Genomic DNA, 18,396 nt, shown 5'->3' on the forward strand with positions numbered 1-18,396 from the left:
AAGTCATTGCTAGACAGCAATATGCTTACAACAAATGCAGAATGTTCACTCTTCAATGAACCATAATAAACAGGACTCATAAGATACTTTCACCCTTTTTGCTGAACATGTAAGGTTATCAGCCATCCCCTTAAATGTTCATCATAAAATCTCAAATCAAGAAAAGATACAGAGCTTCAAAAACAAAACATTCTTTTTAGTTAGAGGGACCAATACTTGATCTTTGCCTTGACTATCAGGAAACTTGTAGTTAAATCTAGACCTCGATTACATTAGTAATCCTATTCAAATATCACACATAAGTCACACATAAAAGCATTGTGGGTAAAGTTTGAGTTTTTTTTTTTTCTTATCTTGAACTAATTTGATACACATATTTTCATTGTAAACCATCCCAACCCTTTTTCCAAAGGACATGGATATAAATTATGATGAACAGCCAAATGAAGGTGGCATCATCAATCTAGAGTCATGGCTGCCGCTGGCTATTCTTGCCAGACCATGCTTGACACCTAGGGCCCTTACCTCTGCCAGACTGCACATGTGAGGTTCTATTAAGAGATAGGCATCACATTAAGAGATGTGATTCAGAAGTGATGGTGTAGGTCTTGCCATCCAAATAGAATTTCACATCCAGCAAGTCACTGGAAGTTAGAAAGTTATCTATCTATTCCTCCTCAAAAGATTTATTCACATAAAAATTATACCATCATAGTGGTACATGATGATGATTTTTCCCTTGATAAATTAAAGATGACAACATTCAGAAATATTCTGCACAATGAAGTCAGATGCATATAACTGCCTGCCTGGTAATCTTCAGACTGTTCTAAGTGAAGTGTGTAACCATACACATGTGCATTCATGTACTCTTAATGGCTTTGCAAGTGGCAGTGCTAGCAGAGCTTTAACTACCGTTTCTCACCGAGTTTAATGGCATTCTCAATGTCTGCAGAGCACCTACAGGTGATTAAATCATTGTTAGAACATTCAATATCTCAGGTGTAGAAAGGATCACAAAAACAAGTTCATTTGGTCTCTTGACAATCAACCTGAGGTGTTAACAGCCTTCAATTCCACGGGGCCCAGGTTAGCTCAGCAGCCCAATCACAGAAGTAAAAGAAGAAAAATGTGTCCCTGTTCCCATAATCAGAGACCCTTCCCAGGCTTTTAGGCATCTCTATGGGAACTGGAGAGCAGAGTCTCACACTGGAACTTAAGCCACTCAATGAGTTTTTCTTCAGATGAGAACACAAGTCTTACTCCCTGGGTATCTTATTCAGCTGGTTCCTGTTCCTAGAACCACAGTGTTTCCCTGAGGTCAGTCCCCAATACCAGGACTGTGGAGCAAGGTGGATTTGGCACAGCTTCTGCCTCCTGACTCCCTATTTGAAAGAGGCCTTTCAATCTGCCGATTCCCTCACTCCTTCATCCACACTAGACATGAAGTCCTGCGCACCCTCCCAGGCTCTGCTGGGCCTTCCTACTTTCTACATGGCTGTCAGACCATCATTTTCAAAGCTCCACCAGCAAACACACCTAAAAGGGAAAACATTATCTCCCAAATTAATTTCTATTCTTTAAAAAAATTTTAGATGTAGATGGACATAATAGCTTTATTTTATTTATCTTTATTTTTATGTGGTGCTGGGGATTGAACCCAGTGCCTCACATGTGCTAGGCAAGAGCTGAACCATGAGCTACAACCCAGCCCCTCATCCTTACTCATAAGATACCACAATTCTACCAGGCTAATGCCCCCACTTCCCACTTCAGCAGGTTCTGTTAGCTCCTATTTTCTAACACATTTTGAGTTCCTTTCTCTTCTCGATGCAGTCTTCCTCGTAGAGTTCTTTCTCATTTCTTTTCTGCTCTCTCCTTTCTCCACTCAATCTTACCATGCTTTTCCAGGGCAGGAATTCCACTCAAATACATCTTTACCATTCCACTTTCCTGACTGAAAGCCTACAGACCTACACCAGAAATGTTAAACTCAAGACTGGCATCTGAGATGCTCTACATAATCTACTCCCAACCTTACTCTTCCATGAAAATGCCTCTCTCTACTCTCTGGCTCTATGTAAATTCTCCAGCAAGCTGGCTTGTTCATCCCTGAGCATGTCCCCACCATTCCTTTGATTTCTGCTCCTCTGTTCATCTCCAATGACCTTCTCTCCTCCTTTCCATTTTGACCCTAAACAAGCTTCACAGTCAAGTTCAAATCCTGTTCCTCCATTCCTGTATTCTCTGACTATACCACTCATGTGGCATTCATAATATAACTCTGCACATTTTATTTTTTTCAAGTATTTAGGCATAACTAAACAATTACTTAAAATCAAATTAAGTTCCTATAAAATAAGAATCCCTTCCTTTCTTGGTATTTCTCCTGCAACAACCTAATCAGGGTCCATTATATTTACAGATTAATTGACGTGTTGCAACTTACAAGTCCTTTTAAGACAGTCTTGGCTTCCAAAGGAATGATTTTAAACCACAGAATATGCTGAATGGTGCATTTTAGGTGCTTATCTCTTTCAGTAGTTGCTAGTCTTATTACAACTCATTCAAAATTCTACCCAAACTTGAACATGCTTAAGAAGCTGTGTGACTACTGAAGGGAAGAGGAGGATGCAGGAGTTCATTTCACTAACTGGAAATATTATTTGTGATATTAGTATATTATTAAAATGATATACTACACACAAGAATTTCAAAGTATATCCTTTCTTATGTTCATTCACAAATTCACAAATTTGTGCATGTAACAAAATAGTGTCTTAAAATAAGAAACGAATGTAAAACTTTATGTGCTTTTACAGCAATATTATGTTAGGCAATTGATTCTTCACCGGGGGAGGGGGGGACCACGACTTTGAAGCTCCAAAGAAGCAGAAAATAGAAATGAAAATGCTTTAGGTTCTAAGTTCTGAGTTCAAATCCTTTGCAATCATTACTATTTTCTCAAGATGCTACTGGAATATAAAAATTACAGCCAGAACTGACAAAAATAAAATAAAAAATACATGTTCAACCACAGTCTTTTAGCCTTGTTTTCACAAAACAATACAGCATCACATGGAATTTCATTTACTTCTTTAACTGTAATAATGTATAATCTTTTTTCCTTTTGCACAGAAACTATGGTCATTTCAATTCAAGAGTACAACCTGATGGAGACACCAACATACAGAACAATGAGTCATACCTGTGAAGCTACAATGAGGAACCTGAGCCAAACACTGTTGATAGGCTGAATGAACAGTCATGCTTACAGGCAGTCATATTTTTTCCCCAAACATACACAAATGCTATTGTGATCAATAAAATATATTTTTTAAGTATTCTGAAATTCATGGAAACTTTCTGTATTTTCCCAATCAAAAGATACACCCAATCAAGACATCACTTTGGGGTGTTCTAAAAAAAATTCTGACGTTAACAAGGTCAATTCTCAAAAGCGAGACCATCTATATTAGATTTGCCACAGAGGGTGTGGGCATGGATTTCCATGACTTTGTTTAATATCTCTCTCAGTCCTCTGCTCTCTGTGCAACATCTATAAACTTTAGCTCCTTTTAGGCCTCCAGTTACATTGACAGAAGAATACAGATGCAAAGGAACTGAAAATGGTAATCACTGGCTCCTAAGAGTGGTAAAGGGAGTTGTCCATGCTCTATTTCATCTTACACTGAGCTGGCAGATAGGATGGATAAATCCAAGCACCTTATAATCATCACACCCCACATGTTCAGATCCACACTTGGGGGCAAGATAACTGCCCAGATCCTCCAGCCAGAGGCCACATTTTAGGGAGCCTCTACCCTGTCCACTAGCTGGAGGAGAGGACCCTGCCGAGGCCCTCAGAGTAAACACCTTGCTCTTTTCTGCAACTGTGCAGGCAGAGGACACAGCATGGGACTATTGTCTCCATACTTCTTCTAGCACACAGTCATACTAGTTCCCTGGTCGTTTCCCTTACAGCAGGCTCCCTCTAATCTTCATCTCTCCAGGACCACACCTAGCTGAAAGAAGCAAAATGACTGTTGAGTAAATCAGAACATGAAGATCTGGTCACTGCAGAAAGAAGTGGGTTGCAGCAGAGAGACTGTGAGGACCAAGATGCCTGAGGCAGGATTTACCTGCAAGAGAATCTCAACCTCTGCTAGGGAGAAAGAGTGAGTCAAACTGAGTGCTGTCCAGAAATGGTTAATGCCTTGGTGGGCTGGAATGGCAGTCTGTGGCTTTTACCCAGAGGGCTATGAGAGGGTCCATGGCCTTTTTCACATAACATGGCAGGCAGGCATCCTGCATGTGGAAACTCTGATTTTATGAGGGGGCTACAATGTTCTGCCAATGAGACAGCAAGGGATTCTCCTCCATGTAGACATATGGATATTTGTGCTCAAAGGAATCTAAAATCTGGAAAGTTAAAGCAGCTGATTATAAAAGGTTAAAGGTTAAAATAGAGGGAATAAGCCTCCTGGACTGTGGGAACCAGGCTGGCCATCTCCCTAGTCTTTATTCTTGAAGGATGTTCTCAGGTTCCCACCAAATACATGCCTGTCCCTGATTTCTCTGGCCACAGAGGTCTGTCTAGCTTTTATGAACTATCATCAGGAGCACTCTGTGCTGATAGCGGACTAGAATTAGCAGAAGAACGGGTACCATTGTGAAAGGAGCCCCATTGTAGTGAAAGAATCAGAAAAGCTGGTCCAAGTCAATAACTCCCTCAGGCCTTGTTCCTTTTCCTGTAAAGGGATGTGAATGTGCCTTCACAGGGTCATTTGATGATCACAATATAAATAAGAGGAGGTTCAGCTTACATTGCATTTGTGTCCTAGGGATGCTGTAACAGATTACCACCAACAAAGTAGCTTAAACAACAGAGATTTCCTCTCCAATGGTCTGGAGGCCAAAAGTCTGACATCGGTATCAAGAAGTCAAAATCAAGGAGTCAACAGGCCATGCTCTCTCCAGAGCTCTGGGACAGGTTCCATTCCTTGCCTCTTTCAGCTTTACTGTGTGTCAAATCTCCCTCTGCCTCTCCTCAGAAGGACACTTACGATTGGATTTAGGGCCCATCAGGATTATCCAGGATAATCTCCCCATTTCAAAATCCTTAAATTAATCACACCTGCAGAATCTTGTCCTAAGTCAGGTAACACAGGTTCTGCTGGTTAGGATCTGATATCTTTGGAACCATTACTCAGCTCAAATGCATCAAATACATGAAACATTAATTCCTGCCCTGTATTCTTAATTCTCATCATCTGAGCTAGAACAGATATTCTTTGAAGATCTCTTATACTTTACAAGTCCCATGAAAGCTTTTAAGGTATTACGTGTGGAACATTTTTTTTTTTATTTAGAAAATGAAATCTGTATTCTACTCAAATTTTAGTTCCCAGCATTAGATTCCATGCAAAAAAAAAAAAAAACTAACATAGTTAAGTGTTTCATTTTTTAATTTCTAAAATAGCTAGACCTTCTGTTCAGAGAAGCTGGAGAAGGAGGAACTACATCATAAATGCTTCCACTGTCAACTGCCAAGTGCTTGCAGTGAGTGTCATTTGAAATGCACTGTTAGTAACAGTTCTGAATATCTCCAGAATCCAAAGGCAGAGGAACTACTTGAAGCAAAATTGCAATGAACTCCAGATGAATGACTGTGAACCCCTGGCACTCAGTCTGATTCATGTCAGTGTCAGAAAATATAAAAAGCAGCAGCAGCAGATCTGGAAGGGCTTGACAGAGGCCCAAGACAGGGGTAAAATCACTCATTCATTTCTTCAACAAGCATTTGTTGAGAATTACTATGCAGCAGATATTAAAGATTCAATGGTAAACACAACAGGCAAATCCCTGCCAACTTGGAGGTTTCATTCTAGTTTTGAATGATAAACAACAAACAAACATCATATACTGAGTGGGGATAGTCAATGTAGGAAGTATCATGAAGTAGGGAAAAGGGGGTGGTGGTAGTAGGTGCTCATGCAGTGGCTGAGGAAGGCTGCTCTGCCACAGTGACATTTAGTACAGACAGTAAAGTGGTGAAGGCGAGAACCATTTGGGTACCATGTGGGCGTTCCTCTGGCTGTTCTGGACAGCTAGAACACAGTGTTGTGCTAGAAAATGAGGATGTGCTCAAAGACTAACAGGGCCATGTCAAAAGGAACGAAGAGTCAGCTTAAAAGACTTCCTGCCAGTGAATTCTAGGACAAGATACCCCCCAAAGAGGTATGATGCACATGGATCATTATGTATCAAATACATATATATACATATATTATATATATATATTTGTGTGTATATATATATATACTTTTATCTGTTTTCTTTTTTCTTCTTTTAAAAATCTAAGAGTCAATAGTAATATTCCTAAAAATAAGGTGAGAAGAATGAGGACAATTCTGTTTTAACTGAAGAATATCAGCTAGATGAAAGAATTAGATTAATTCTATTAATTCCAATAATTGATAATTATAATAATGGAATTAAAAATTATAATAAGTAGCAATGTAGGGACTGATTCAAACAAAGTCATCAATGAATGCAAAAACCTACTGGGTGAATACTTGTTGGGAAAAGGATATTTACAAGGACTCAAATTATCAGCCTAGAGAGAGTATTAAATAAGGCAAAAAGGATATCACTAATAGGAAAAGATCTGGCAGACAGTAGGTTTTAGGTTTCCTGATGTGATGCTATGTGGAGGATATCCCCACCTGTTCTTGTCAAAAAAGTTGAACCTGAATCTAAACAATAGGAAACCATCAGACACATTGAGATTATAGGATGGTCTATGAAACAGTAGCATGCTTCAAAAATGTCAACACTCTGAAACAAGAAAAAAAGTAAATCAAAGGAGATTAAAGAGATATGCCAACTCAATGGAATGTCTGATTTTTAATTATATTCTAGACTTTAAAAAATAAAACTTTGGGGGCTGGGTATAACTCAATGGTAGAGTACTTGCCGAGCAGGTACTAGGCTCTGAGTTAGATCCCCAGCTGTGCAAACAAAACAAAACTTTTATAGATACTTTGTTGGGACAACTGATGTACTACTATTCGGTATGGGGGGGGTATAAAAAGAATAATGTGATATGTGAAGAAGAATGTACTTGTTCTTAGAAGATATATGCTCAAGTATATAGGAGTTAAATGTCTGTGTCTCTGTAATTACTCTCATATTACTCAGCAAAAAAAAAAAAACAGTTTTTGAAAAAAATACAAAAAAGCCAAATGTGGCAAGGGTAAAGCAAGGGAACATGCTGTTGGTTGTACTATGCTTTCAACCTTTTTTTTGAAGGTTTGGAATTTTTTTTAAAATGAAGGAGTATGAGAAGAATGTTCCAGGTAAAGAGGATAATAGGTCCTGACACGAGAGCATGGTTGGTCAAGGAAAAGCAGAGTCCCATAGAGCCAGAGGGAATGAGTGAGGGACAGCAGGAAGTCCTTCCAGGTCATGGGAGACAGCGGGAAGTTGCTGTAAGGTTTTTTCTTTTGGTACTGGGGACAGAACCCAGAACCCAGGGGCGCTTAACTGCTGAACCACATCCCAACCCTTTTTTACATTTTATTTTGTGACAGTCTCAGTACGTTGCTGCGGCTAGCTTTGAACTTGCGATCCTCCTGCCTCAGTCTCCGGAGGTTTTGGGATTACAGGCGTGTGCCACCATGCCCAGATTGCTGGAAGGTTCTGACTTACACTCTTGAAAGGTGACTTGAGAGCTGGAGGGAGGCATGTTGCAGGAACAAAGTTCGACGGAAGGAGGAGGACAGGCCATGAGGCTTCTACAAAAATCCTAGGAATGAGTGATAGCAGCTCTGACTAAGGGTAGAGGTGATGAGTAGCACCCACCATGAAGGCAGGATCTGCAGGACGTCCCAGTGGGTGACGCCCCACCCCCACGTACATAACTGCATGTTAAAAACATTTGATAGGGGGAAGATTTAAAGATGACTTTGGACTAAAAACCTGATTCAAGTGGGTGGAGCCAATCTGTACTTTATAGAGAGGAGAGAATAAAACAATTCCAATATTACAGTAAGCAAATAAATGTTTCTTTACTTTTGGGGGTGCCTTCCTAACTAACTGGAGCTGGTAATGATTCAGCTAAGTCAATTGTCATGGGGGAAAAAAGTAGAAACCATAAGAATCCATGAAATTTAGCTTCTTTTCACCCAGGACCATTAGCACAGCTATCCCAGTTTCATAATATCTCATCATTCACTGTCATGTTCAATTAGAATATGCAACCTGCTTGATATCAAGGTCAGGTTTTGTAGTTCATTTGGAATGCGGGATTTCTGAGAATAATATGAAGCTTAATAATAATAAAACAGAACACTCATCTTGGAACATTTTGCAAATGTTACCTAATTAATTCTCATAACACCTCCAAGAGGTATTATTATCCATGTTACTGCTGGAGAAACTTGAGATTTTTTTTTTCAATTCTGCATTTGTATTAGTCTTCTCCCTGAGACACCTCTGTGCTTCACATTACCATCCCCATCTTATGCTTTCCAAGAATATCACAACTTAATTCTCTCATCAACAGGGTGGGTGTTAATGGCTGTATCCACATTTTTAAAATGTAGGAAACAGGCTTTTAAAAATGATGGGAAATGTCTTTTTTTTTCCCCAGTCACAAAATGGAACTTGAGACAAAATCTTCCCCCAACACATGTGCATACACATGCGCACACACACACACACACACAGAGCAAAGTAAATTTTCTTCATATGCTCTAAGAAGATCTAGTTAGTAAGAGGTAACTGTTCAGGCTCCATAAAATAATTTCAATATATTCTAAAACCAAAATTCAAAGAGTTGGGTAAGTTGAACAGTCACAATATTTGGCCCAGAAAAGACTGTGCAGTAATGAATGAATACTCTGAGTTAGTGGTGACAAAGGAACTGCTTCCCACTTCTGCTCCAACCCTGCCCTCTTCCCCTCTGGAGTAACACAGACACATGGGCTCACCCTTCTTTTGCATTCCGACAAGCAACGAAAATTTCCCAGTGGCAGAACCTGCAGAGACCAGGTGAGGGAGGGGCAAAGAGAAGGGCTAATTGACTCATCCACACATTTCCTGCCACCATCTCAGTGCTGTCTACAATGCCAACCTTCCTCATCTCTGCCACCCATACCCATGGGGCAAGCAGGGTATCATTATCCAGCTCATCTCTTTTGGCACAGCCATTCCTTGGAGGTATAGCACTATATAGATTTGGTCCTAAAAGACAATTCAGAAATAAAACTCAGGGATGCATAAGGCAATTCATTAAACCATCGCATTCACAAAAGTCCTGGTATCTGCAGAGCACGGAGAAATTACCATCTGGTACCAGCTTCTTCAGATGTTCTCAACGTTTTCCACAAAGTGAAAGGGGGAAAACAGAGAAAATAAAAAAGATAAAAGGTTCTACTCATCCTAAAAAGTAAAGGAAACTAAAAGAGTTCATTGGTTTAGCAATCAGGTGACTTTCCCACTCTCATAGGTTCCCAGTGAGAAGGAGACCCCAAATCGGAACATGCTGCCATGTGTTCGGTGAATACTGACTTCACCCTCACCAGGGCAAGCAGTGTAGTGAGGGGGATTCAGGCAGCTGTAGATATCCAGCAACCTTTCCAGCAACAGCAGGACAATGCACCAGCTCTGGCAAAATTGGATTAGGTGACAGCTGTCCTTGATGCCCTCCTTCTTATGGTTACTGTCTACCTTTCCCACCCACCACTCCATGTCCTCTTCTTCATGATTGTACTGAGCACCAATACACTGCTCTTCCTATGTTTTCACTAAGGTTGAGAGTTCACAGATGAAGACAGCTGCCAAGAAGTTCAGTTTGCCCAAGGCCACAAAACTTTACATGTTGGGGGTGCTGACACTGACTAAGGCACTATGACTTAGGTTGGTGGGGTCACAAACTTAAATATCTCCAGGCAGTCAGGTAACATGAATGAATGAAGGCAGGTGGGTTCGTGCTAGACTGGAGAATAGAAACCTCATAGAGAAAGGGCAGCAGTAACCCAGACAGAGACAGAATATCACCAGGAGCAAATGCAGATTAACTGAAGGCTCTTGTGTGTCAAAAGTAATCCCCCTCAAAATCCCTATTCAGAATTTCCTTCTTGCTTCAAAGTACATTCATAGACAACTAATTAATGTATTTAGTATCTGATACCGATGGCCCTCAAATTATAATGGGGTTGCATTCCAGTAAAAAACAAATTTAACACATTTAATCTATTGAACGTCACAGGTTAGCAACACAGCACACAGTAGAGTTTCCATTGTCTCCCCTTGTGATTGCAAGGCCGACCAGAAGGTGCAGCTCTCTGACCCTGCCCAGTATCACCAGGGAGTGTCCTATCACGTATTGCTAACCCAGGAAAAAAAATCCAAATTGAAAATTCAAATAAGTGTTTCTACTGAACATGTACCACTTCTATTTTATGGAATAGTCAACAAGTCATTAAGTTGAACCACTGTAAGCCTAGGACCGTCTGTATACACCAGGCACTGGTACAGGCACTCAGGAGATGAGTGTAATGGGATGGGCTGGTCCCTGCTCCATGGGGCCTATATTCAGTCCTTTTCAACATGTGACATGTCATGACTTTGAGATCATTTTCTCTCTAGTCAAGCATAGTCTTTAATATACTCTGTGTTTTCCTTTCATCAATCATACCTTTTTACTTTGTCCTTGAACCTTGCTTTATTTATAAATGCTACCTGGTCAGTTTTTATATTTTGATGGCTATAATTTACTATTTATGGGAGAATCAAAGTATGAGCACTACCTCTTAAGATGTCAAGACCATTCTCAAAACACCCTTAATACATGACTGTAGGTCATACTTTGAACACGTGTGAAAACATCAGAATGGGCTTGAGTTCCAGGCAGCAACACATTCATTCATTCAATCAATACATATTTATGAACCCTCTCCTGTTTGTGTCAGGCACTATTTTAGGTTTTGTGAAGACGTGTGAAAAATAGACAACACACGTCTCGTGGCATTTATAGCTCAATGACAACACTCTTTCTCTGAGGCTAGTGCTACCCCCTACTAGCAATGTGGCATGTGTGTTTTCAGTGACAGCTGAAACAGAGAGAGGGATCTGGGAGACATGAGAAGAAACAGGATACCTTCTCTCTGCCAACTCTAGCACAACTGACTGTGTGTTTACCACCTTGAGACTCCAGGAACCAATGGAGAGAAAAAGAAAAGCATGGGAGAAGTAAAATGGAAAGGAAGAGAGTCGGAAGGCAGCAGGTGCTCTAGGCGCCATCCACGTGGGTGTTGGGGGACAAAGGGGAAACAGAAAGGACCATCGCGAACCACAACAGAAATATGATCACTGAGTAACAGGACAGCCTCCAGATAATCCAGCTTCCCTGAGGAGGACAGGCATGCCAGGTACCAAGAAGGATACTGAGGAGATAAAGTCAGGGCTTCCTTTTAGAACCTTGCTATTTAAGTGCAGTCCAGACTGTGAGCTGGCACAGGTCATATGCACATACCTGAGAGGGCACCGATGTCAGGTTACATGAAGAGGTCCTAAGTGATGGTCCATTTATTAAGAACTGAGGATCATGGGAAACCCTGAGTGACTGTAGCTGCCTTTGAAGTGGGGGGCTGTGCATCAATTCCATGAGGTCTTGAAGGCGCTCTCTGTCACACTGGTAAATGATGAATTGATATTTGGACCATATATATTTTCATTTGTGAAGGAATTATGTATTTTGCCTCTTTTTGGGGGGTGGGTTGAAAGATTTTCTAAGAAGGGTCAGAATTTCAATATGGGAGAGCCTTCAGGAATAATGTGAGCTAATCCTCATTTAGTGTAGGAATGTGCTCTACATCTTTCTAGCTCAGTGGACACCTGGCCTCTCTGAAATTGATGGTATGGTGAGGTAGCCCATTTCCTGTTCAGAAAGCTTTCTCAGAAAATTCCTACTGAGCCAAAAGTTGGTTTGCTGGAACTTCCACTCAGTAGAGTCTGGTCTTGTTCCCTGGAAATAAATTCCATTCAGCTTCCCTGAAAACTGCGGATCTCTTATCTGCACACTTCAGGAAACCTGACATGGAGAAGTCCACAGAGTCCTGCTGGAGATGGAGAGCTGACTCAGGTCTCAGCACAGCTGCCTCCAGGGCTTTACTATGAAAAGAATAGGCTCTTCCACTATCATATTTAGAAACCCTATGTGTCAGCACCTCAAAAAGGCACTACTGTCACTCTCTTCCAGACCTTCAAGCCCCACTCACAGAAGAGGAACAAAGAAAAAATTGGATCCACTGAAATAAATAGGAGGAGGGGGGAAAGACTTTTATATGGATGCAGAAAGTTTTTGGATCACACTTTTTTTTTTTTTTGGTATCAGGGATTGAACCCAGGGACACATAACCTCTGAGCCACATCCTTAGCAACATCCCCCACCCCTTTGAAAATATTTTATTAGAGACAGTTTTGCTGAGTTGCTTAGGGCCTCAATAAGCTGCTAAGGCTGACCCTGAACTCATGATCATTCTACCACAGACAGCCTCCTGAGCCACTGTGATTACTGGTGTGCACCACCACGCCTGGCCACAAATATGTTTGAACACCTACAATTTACAATATCAGGGCATACTATCAGAGATAACCAATTCCAAGCTACTAACCACAGAACCCTACCTAGAACTGTCACAATGTGTTCAAGGCATGACTCATGGCTACATATTGTCCTCCCTAAGTTTGCTCTCTTGGGTTCCAGTCAAGTCATTAAGGTTAGAAATCTCAGTGTTGAAAATTATCAGCTGAACACCTACTATTATACCTTTCTTTGGTTCAACTCAGTGTCAAAGATTGCTAATATTTTATCAAACTTACTTCTTCTTCTTTCTAGATCCAAGTACGCCAAATTTCATTGGGTGTGGTCACAATACTATATCTACGCAATGGGGTGTTAGTGGCATGATATGTGCCATGTCCAGGCTTGACAGTACACCATTCTCTATGTTCTTTTCTTTCTCACTAGGTACAAGTGGATGCCTAGGCCTCTGGATCTCTGAATGACTCTATGGATCGGATCCTCTCCCAAAACGTTTGTCTGAGTGATAACTACAATTCTGTTGTATTTGAGTCATTATACATTATACATTCATTTGGTGGCCTATTTGTTAGTAGCAAAGTAACTTACATATCATCTCTTCCTCTTTCATTCCTAATAAACCTTCCATGCATTGAGTGAAAGTCTAGGGAAATAAAAATGACTACAAGAGGTCACAAGGTCTACCTCAACCAGGTCATTAAAATTCAATATAAAATTATAAAAGTAGTATGGATGGCTTAAGTTAGTCACAGTGGAAAGATGTAAGATTTCATTTTTGAGACTAGGCTGTAGTTAAGCTATTTAATCTCTATGAGTGTTGGCATCTCCACCTGTCAACAGAAGTAATATTCCTTCCTGTCTCAGTAGGGTTGGGTGGCTTAAACTGAATGAAATCATGCATACAAAATATCTGGCCAACTATAAAGTACTTTATAACTTTCAGTTTAATGCGTAGTAACTGCCCTAATTCAGGACCAGCATCCTACTTGGAGTTTCTGCCAAAAACCCAATATATATTCTCAATATTGCAGGGGTGCATTTCCTCCTCACTCTAAACTCAAACTGGTCATTTCCCTATTCAAAATAAAATCTTCTAAGACTCCTGAAAGCTTAAAAAATGAAAGTCAAACATTTAACTTATAACTCAAAGTCCTACACAGTATGGTTCTAAATTGATTTTTAAATTTATATCATCTCCTCTATAATTCCATGGTTTTCTTCTATCCTACCCACCCTGTTTAAGCAGTCCATATTATTTCTACTATATTTTCTTACCTTCTTGATTTTGTTCTTCACTCTGATTTGGTTCTTTCCCCATCCCTCTGAAACTGAACACCCCAATTTTTCCAAGGTCCAGCTCAAACACAACCAGTTCCATAAAGCTTTTCTCTAAAACACTCTTCCGAACATCACCCTCCTCTACATTACCATAGCATTTTATCAGATTCTCTTTTCTTCCTCTACTATGGACAGCATCTTCATTTTGAAGTCTACTGTCTTCAGTAAGGAAACAGAAAGAAATCTGAGTATTTAATGAAGACATGCTACACCAGAGGGAAAGGGTTCAAAAGACAGTTCAATTTCTTGTGATTGGTTCACCAGAAACAGACAAATTACATGAGCAATGGAATTCTCCAGATAGAGAAGAAACTATTCCTATGCTTTAGGATTGATTACATTCAGGGGATGCTTTATAAAAGCTATTACACAGAACTTTCATGTTGAAAGTCACTTTTATAATAATAAATGTAATCCCATCAGCAGAAGAGTAGCACCAAAGTTCAAAGTCATTAATTCATTTCCCTAGTCAATCTTTTTTCACAGATTTCTGTTCAGTCTTATTTTAGGAATATGAGAGAAACAAATGTGTGAAACTGTCCCAATGATATCAATTTAAAGGAACTGGCCCTAAGTGGCACATTTTTTATTCATTTGCATACATAAAATAGAGTATTAATTAATAAGAATAATTTAAGTTGCCCTTCCAGTCGTTAAAAAATTTGGGTCTACTTTCCTCCTTATGATAAAAAAAAAATAAATAAAAGTAGAGAAGGATGCTAGTATTCTGCATATGATGTATTCTGATTGAATATTGGGAGACATACTATATTTATAAATATTAAATTCACAAAAGTCTATTAGAATATATGTACCATAATACAATATACACTATACAATAGCAGTGTTTCCTATTATACATTCTTGTAACAACCTATAAGATGCAAGGAGAGATCCTTGGGAAGATTTCTCTAATACATAAAAATGAATTAAAATCGGCCTATGAGTGAGGGGCAGGGTGCATAAATGAAAATTTCTCAAAAGGGTTTTTAAAAACAACACTTTTAGACAAATAAAATACTTTTCCTATAAACCAGAGCAGTATAAAATATTCTGTGACAACTATGGTACTCTAACATCAATTAGGAAACATTTTCTAGAAATTGTAATAAATTGCATCATTACAAGACACGGATCAAAACATGAAATTCAGTGCAAATTTAGTGACACTGAAGTCAAACATCTAATCATCCAACACCAAGTGAAATATTCATAAGATATGCTACATGGAATAAGTACTTTTTTTTTTCTTTTTTGTCCGTGAGCCTCTAAGTCACAGACTAAACAATTCAACCAGTTTCCTCACTCCATGTTAACAGGAGGGAACAATTGAAAAGCTATTGGGTGTGTATCGCAGTGTTCAGAAAGTGCAGATACTGGTGGTGGGCCCAGGGGGACAGAGACAAAGCAGCCCTGGCAGGCCCTGCAGCATGCTTACCTCCAAAAGTGAAAAGCGAAGAGAGGGCTACAAGGACTGCCTGGGCTGGATGGGGTTGGACTCAGGCTCCTTGGAGTGAGACTGAAAGTTAAAATAATGTCATTCCAAGTGGGAGAAATGATTGCGTTAAAAATAGCACAGCTCATTGAAGGGACAGTGTTCCCTCTAGGCCAGAATCACTATGGCATGATTATCAATACGACTAAGGTCATCATCTAATCACTTGTCCTTTTTCAGCTCTAAAATACAGAACAAGTTAAAGGTTTCCCACTGAAATTTACATTTTAAAAACTACAGCTGCCATTTTTATTTAAGCCTTTTCTTTGTCACAAAGCAACTTGGCAGATATGTTGGGCATGTGATTTTTGCATCAAAGAAAATCCAGAGCCATTTTACATTGAGTATACTGTCTTCCAGTAAATCCATAGCAAAACTAAAGAGGTTAGCAGGCAATGAAAATAAAGATTCAGCTTAAATACTGTAGCTTTTAAAAAGCAAAGTAACTAATATTTTCATATAAAATAGATATATTTAGTACTTTGCAGGGAAAAGCAGGTATTCCTTATAATAAAGACCCAAATATCATTTTTTTTTAATCCTCAGGAGGGATGATACAAAGTTCTGCTTATGCTTATACTCATAATACTTAAAATTCTTATATGCAGCTATAAATTATTTTACTTTCCAGAGATTTTTTTTTTCAAATTCAACTGTCAATGAACCATTGTAATTCCTGCCACTAATTCATCCCAACCGCCAAGCATATTCAGCAACCAACTCTCAAATATTCATCTCAGGGTGGTTGGAATAGAGTTCGTTACCTCTTTTCCTTTGGTTCCATGTCTCCTCTCAGTTAGGGAGGTAAATTAGATACCTTACTTACTGGAATTTTGACAACCGATATATCAAAGTATAATGCTGATGTTAGTCAATTTGTAACTATTTCTACATGGCAGAATAAAACTAAGAACCAGTTAGGTATTCTGCTTCCAACTCTGAGGCTGAAGTGAGGAAAAGACACTCCTTTTATAGTGCAGTGTGTTCTAAAAGAACATTGACTCCACACCATGCCATGTTTTCTTATCTTAGAGTACAGACATAGAATAGAGCTACAATGGCTATTTCAACCTGATTGAGTCCTTCATGGCCACAGAGCATTGGTGACAATGACCAAACTAAAATCTGGGCTTACTATCATTTTCAAATTCTGAATGCTATCCTCATCTCCCAATATATGGATAATTGAGAGTTGGTTGTTTGTCTTAAAATGTAATATAATATTTTTACTCAAACACTACATTTTACTTAATAAGATATTTCAATAAAGTGTGGTAACTTCTTAAGTCATCTCTGGTTTAGTGCAGTAGTTGGTTAACTAAGGAATTGACCTCCTTGGGCACTGAAAGCACATTTAAAGGCTGCCACCCTTAAACATACAGTACTCAAACTTAACAGCTCATTGGAAAGTTCTCAGGATGTCCAGTGATATGTCTGTCCTTTTATCTAAGTACTATACAGTCTTATCTATCTTTTTCAGTCCAAAAACAGACATGCATACGGACTGACGCCGCTCCCTGTCTTCAAGCTGAAAACACATTTGATGCGTGTTAAGAAGTATCTCTATGAAGCAAACTCTTAAACAAAGAAAAAGAAAAAGAGAGAGAGGGAGGGAGGGAGGAAGGGAGGGAGAGAAGAGACTAGCCAAACGAAATGCTTTTTCCAGGAATTGAAAAGTCAAGCATAGGGTATATAGATGTCATAAATTAATGACTTGTTAATTTCTGAAATGCCTGCTTATTTGGTATTTCATATCGAGGATTTCCATTCTGAGACAGGAATCAGTAACTATCCCATGTTACTGATAATTGAGATGGAAAATGCTGGATTGCTGCATCTACAGAGTATAAAATACGCTCATGTAATAATCCATAGTTTCTATGCCTATGGAATCAACTGTCTTAAAAGAAACACTGTAGTGTCTCTTGAGGGAAAATTCTAAAACTATCCTAAACATTTGGTCTGTGAGTTAGGGCTCTTTTACAAGGTCCCAAAATAATTACAATTATATACATTAAATCTGCCTTTAATAAAATCAGTGATAAGACTTTTCATTGTAACAAGGCTCAATCTTTCAGTGGTAAGAAGCTTAATTTACTCAAAGACTAGCTTTCTTCATGAATGAATGCAACTTGAGCTATGCTTACTTAAGAGTAATTTTACATTTCAAGGTAAACAAAGTGTTCAAAGTAGATTACATGCTAATACTATATTTAAGAGTGATCACTCTATTCTACTGTGTAAGTTCCTTTAAATGCACAGTTACATCTACCAGGTCAGAGGCTAGACCAAGGGGGAGTGGTCAGATAACAAATAAAAATCCGAGTGACCCCTGTGCTCTGCTGACTCCTTTGTCCTGTCAGCAGGGGCAAAGCCGTGAGTCCTGTGGCATCCCTCAGCTTTCACACTGTAAAATGGAACCTCTGCTACACTGAATTTGTATTGTACGAACTCCTCTTACTGTGGATGAGATACTGGAAATGAAAGAAGGAAAAAGGATGAAGGTGCAATGAGATCTACTAAGTCAGTCTGAAGAAAATAATAAGGAAGTGGCACAGAAACTGGAGGTAAAAGCCAAGCTGGGGTTAATGCTCCTGGATCTTAACTCAGAACTATGGCTCTCTCAGATGGGTTTCCAGAGTGTTAGGGAGAAGAAGTGGAAGGAAAGCCACTCAAATATTCCACACAGATGGAAAGGGCTGAATGTTAGGACTGGGGTAAAGATGAAAAAGAATAATGGCAGAGGGTAAATAGTATTTGTGTGTCTATCATGAGGAATGCCATATCTACCAAGAAGGTTCTAAGAGCCCTCGAACTTTTCATAAGTGAGCTCCTCATCAGTGAAAAATCAGTGCACAGTTTCAGAGCAAGGACTGATTTAAAAAGTATTCATTTCAGAATATTGTGCTTTTATTAGTTTATTAATTAAGGAAATAAGTCCTCTTATGTG

General features: G+C 39.3%; 1 protein-coding gene across 15 annotated transcripts in view; it reads right to left on the reverse strand.

The window, feature by feature from the left end:
- The window catches only part of MAST4 (microtubule associated serine/threonine kinase family member 4), a 556,979-nt gene that overhangs the window by 179,923 nt on the left and 358,660 nt on the right, over nt 1-18,396 (reverse strand). For 2 of the 15 annotated variants that reach the window (XM_079144852.1, XM_079144841.1), the window contains one exon: nt 15,390-15,470. The exons of the other annotated variants lie outside the window; for them this stretch is intronic. In XM_079144852.1, coding sequence (XP_079000978.1) covers nt 15,390-15,470 — 81 coding nt within the window. The remainder of the gene's footprint in view (nt 1-15,389; nt 15,471-18,396) is intronic. 15 annotated transcript variants of the gene reach the window in all.

This window comes from Sciurus vulgaris (genome assembly GCF_902686455.1).
Source record: "Sciurus vulgaris genome assembly, chromosome: 6".
Taxonomy (NCBI): domain Eukaryota; kingdom Metazoa; phylum Chordata; class Mammalia; order Rodentia; family Sciuridae; genus Sciurus; species Sciurus vulgaris.